Source organism: Antrostomus carolinensis, unplaced genomic scaffold, assembly GCF_000700745.2.
Source record: "Antrostomus carolinensis isolate BGI_N321 unplaced genomic scaffold, ASM70074v2 scaffold997, whole genome shotgun sequence".
NCBI lineage: Eukaryota > Metazoa > Chordata > Aves > Caprimulgiformes > Caprimulgidae > Antrostomus > Antrostomus carolinensis.
Window position 1 is genome coordinate 28,460 of NW_010329254.1, and position 2,455 is coordinate 30,914.

At 38.3% G+C, this 2,455-nt stretch overlaps 1 protein-coding gene across 1 annotated transcript in view; it reads right to left on the minus strand.

Annotated features, from left to right (window-relative positions):
* SLF1 (SMC5/6 complex localization factor 1) overlaps positions 1-1,497 on the minus strand; it is a gene marked incomplete at its 5' end in the record, with an annotated part of 21,567 nt that extends 20,070 nt beyond the window's left edge. Inside the window, 2 exons of the mRNA XM_010172458.1 lie at positions 196-362; positions 1,339-1,497. Coding sequence (XP_010170760.1) covers positions 196-362; positions 1,339-1,497 — 326 coding nt within the window. The remainder of the gene's footprint in view (positions 1-195; positions 363-1,338) is intronic.
* Between the last annotated feature and the right edge of the window lie 958 nt (positions 1,498-2,455).

The following is a 2,455-nucleotide window of genomic DNA, read 5'->3' on the forward strand; positions in this document are numbered from 1 at the left end:
GGAGCAAACACTTACTGAAACGAAGTGAAAGGTCCAAACCTCAGTTACAATTCTAGACCTTCACATAACTTAAACTTAACTTGTTCTGGTGGAAACACACCTTTGATACAATGGAATTCCAGCCCTCCTTCCCCCTCCCTGAGAATGGAATAACATCACAGCCATTGCATCCAACACCTCAGTAAATTTTCTTACCTTACAAGCATCTCGATGAAAGACCATGTGCCTTTCTTACAGATAGGGCACTGAAGAAGATCCAAATAATATGTTAACATAGATGTGGACTTCCAAGGAGGATCACATTGGAGAACAAGGTACAAAATGTGACGAAGTTTAGCATAAAATATTGCATCAGTATTTCCCTGTAATAAAATGATAAAATAATATTCGCTCCATACTGGTCAAAGATCCATAATCACTAAGAGTTTTTGTATTTTCTTTGTTCCTTACAATCCCAAGTGACCAAATTTAATCAGTGAAGTAACATGCAATTTAATGCAAAAACTACAAAGCAGCAAAATTCACAGAATCACAGAATGGTTGAGGTTGGAAGGGACCTCTGAAGGTCATCTAATCCAACCCCCCTGCTCAAGCAGGGACTCCTAGAGCACATGAAACACGATTTTGGCCAGTTTGTGAATATCTTCAGGGAGGGAGATTCCACAACCTCTCTGGGCAGCCTGTCCCAGTGCTCAGTCACCCTCACAGTACAGAAATGCTTCCTTATGTCCAGGTGGAACTTCCTACTGCAATTTATGCCCTTTGCCTCTCGTCCTATTGTTGGGTGCCAATGAGAAGAGTCTGGCCCTGTCCTCTAGACACCCTCCCTTTAGATATTTCTAAACATGAATCAGATCCCCTCTCAGTCGTCTTTTCTCCAGGCTGAACAGGCCCAGCTCCCTCAGCCTTTCCTCATATGAAAGATACTCCAGTCCTTTAATCCTTAATTTTAGTCCTTTAATTGCACGTCACTGGACACGCTCCAGGAGTTAAAAAAAAAAAAAAAAATAAGGAAGGAAACAAGGAGAGCTTGCTCTGGTGATATTCCAGCTGAACCCACCACTGCTTAGAACAAAGATTCTCAATTGAGCTATCTGTGGCCTACTAGGTTAAAAAAAAAAAGTCACACAAGAGCTGTTTCTAAAAGTAAAAAAAAATTCTGTAACAATTCTTCCACAATATTTAGAGTACTACATTCATATGGCTTGTAAATTGACGAACACAAAGTGAAAGGTAAATATATCACTAAAAAGTACTGAATACAATGTCAGAAGCAAAGATCATAATACTTCTATTTCTTGCTTCAATATTTATAATATTTTAGCCTTCATCTCTCACCAACAGGACATATTCTAGAAGTGAATGAAGAAGTTGCACAGGAAGCGTCGAGTACTTCTGTCCAGCAGCAAGTTCCGTGATTACATCATGAAATAAATACTCTTCCACTAATCCTTCAAACATATAACATCTGCTTCTGGACAGGTCAGTATTTTTAACCTAGAAATGAAATATCTTTGTAAGTAAAAGAACAGCTTAATAAAAAAAAAAAACCTTACAAGAACTAACAGGAAACCTTTAAGTAAAATGTTGGTAATATAATAAAACAAGGAGAAGATTATAAACTACACCAGAAACACTACTTATTGCCTGACCCAATCAGTTGCTGTCATCTAGAAAGGCATTTAATCCTACTGAACTTGGCTTTCATTGCAAAGATAGTAGGTTTCAGAATGTGCTTCTCTTCTTGGAAGATCTGAACACATCTATCCTTTTAAAAAACAAATTACAATTCACACACTCAACTTGTCTATAATTTACTCTGGAAAGGTAGGCAAAGGAGGGTTAATATTTCCTAAAGTGTGGAGCATATCTCGTAGTATATGACTGGAGCAGTAAGATAATTAGTACCACTGAACAGCTAAAAAAATGAGAGGAAAATGTAAAATCATGAAATACGTCATTTAGGAGTACACATTATAAAACCATAAACCATGTAACTGTTTCATCTCCCTAGTTCTTCTATTCCCAAACAGCATGTCAGAGAAGCAGCTAATGCTACAGATATCACAGGTATTGATCCCAGTGGATTTCAAAGCTCTGAAGATCTTCTTAATGGCACAGGGCTTCCTTCTTATTCTCTGCCACTCATGACAGCAAAACACTTAACTTTGCAAGCTTTCAGAGGACCCAGAAGGATCTAATCGCTTTCATGAAATGCTGTATCTGCCCTGCAAATCCCCGTTATTGTCTGTACTCTCAGCTTTCCAAACCTTTATTTCCACAAATTAATGAAACTGAAGAGGAGCTATTGAAGATCTCAGTTACATTGCTCTTTACATTTTTCCTCTAGTCCAGGTTCAAGTCAAAGCTAAGATGCACAAACCAGTTGCAATTACACCGCTTGCTAATGGAAGCACGGTTTCCCTCTGCCTGGTAACTTCTGTTTTGAAATCCA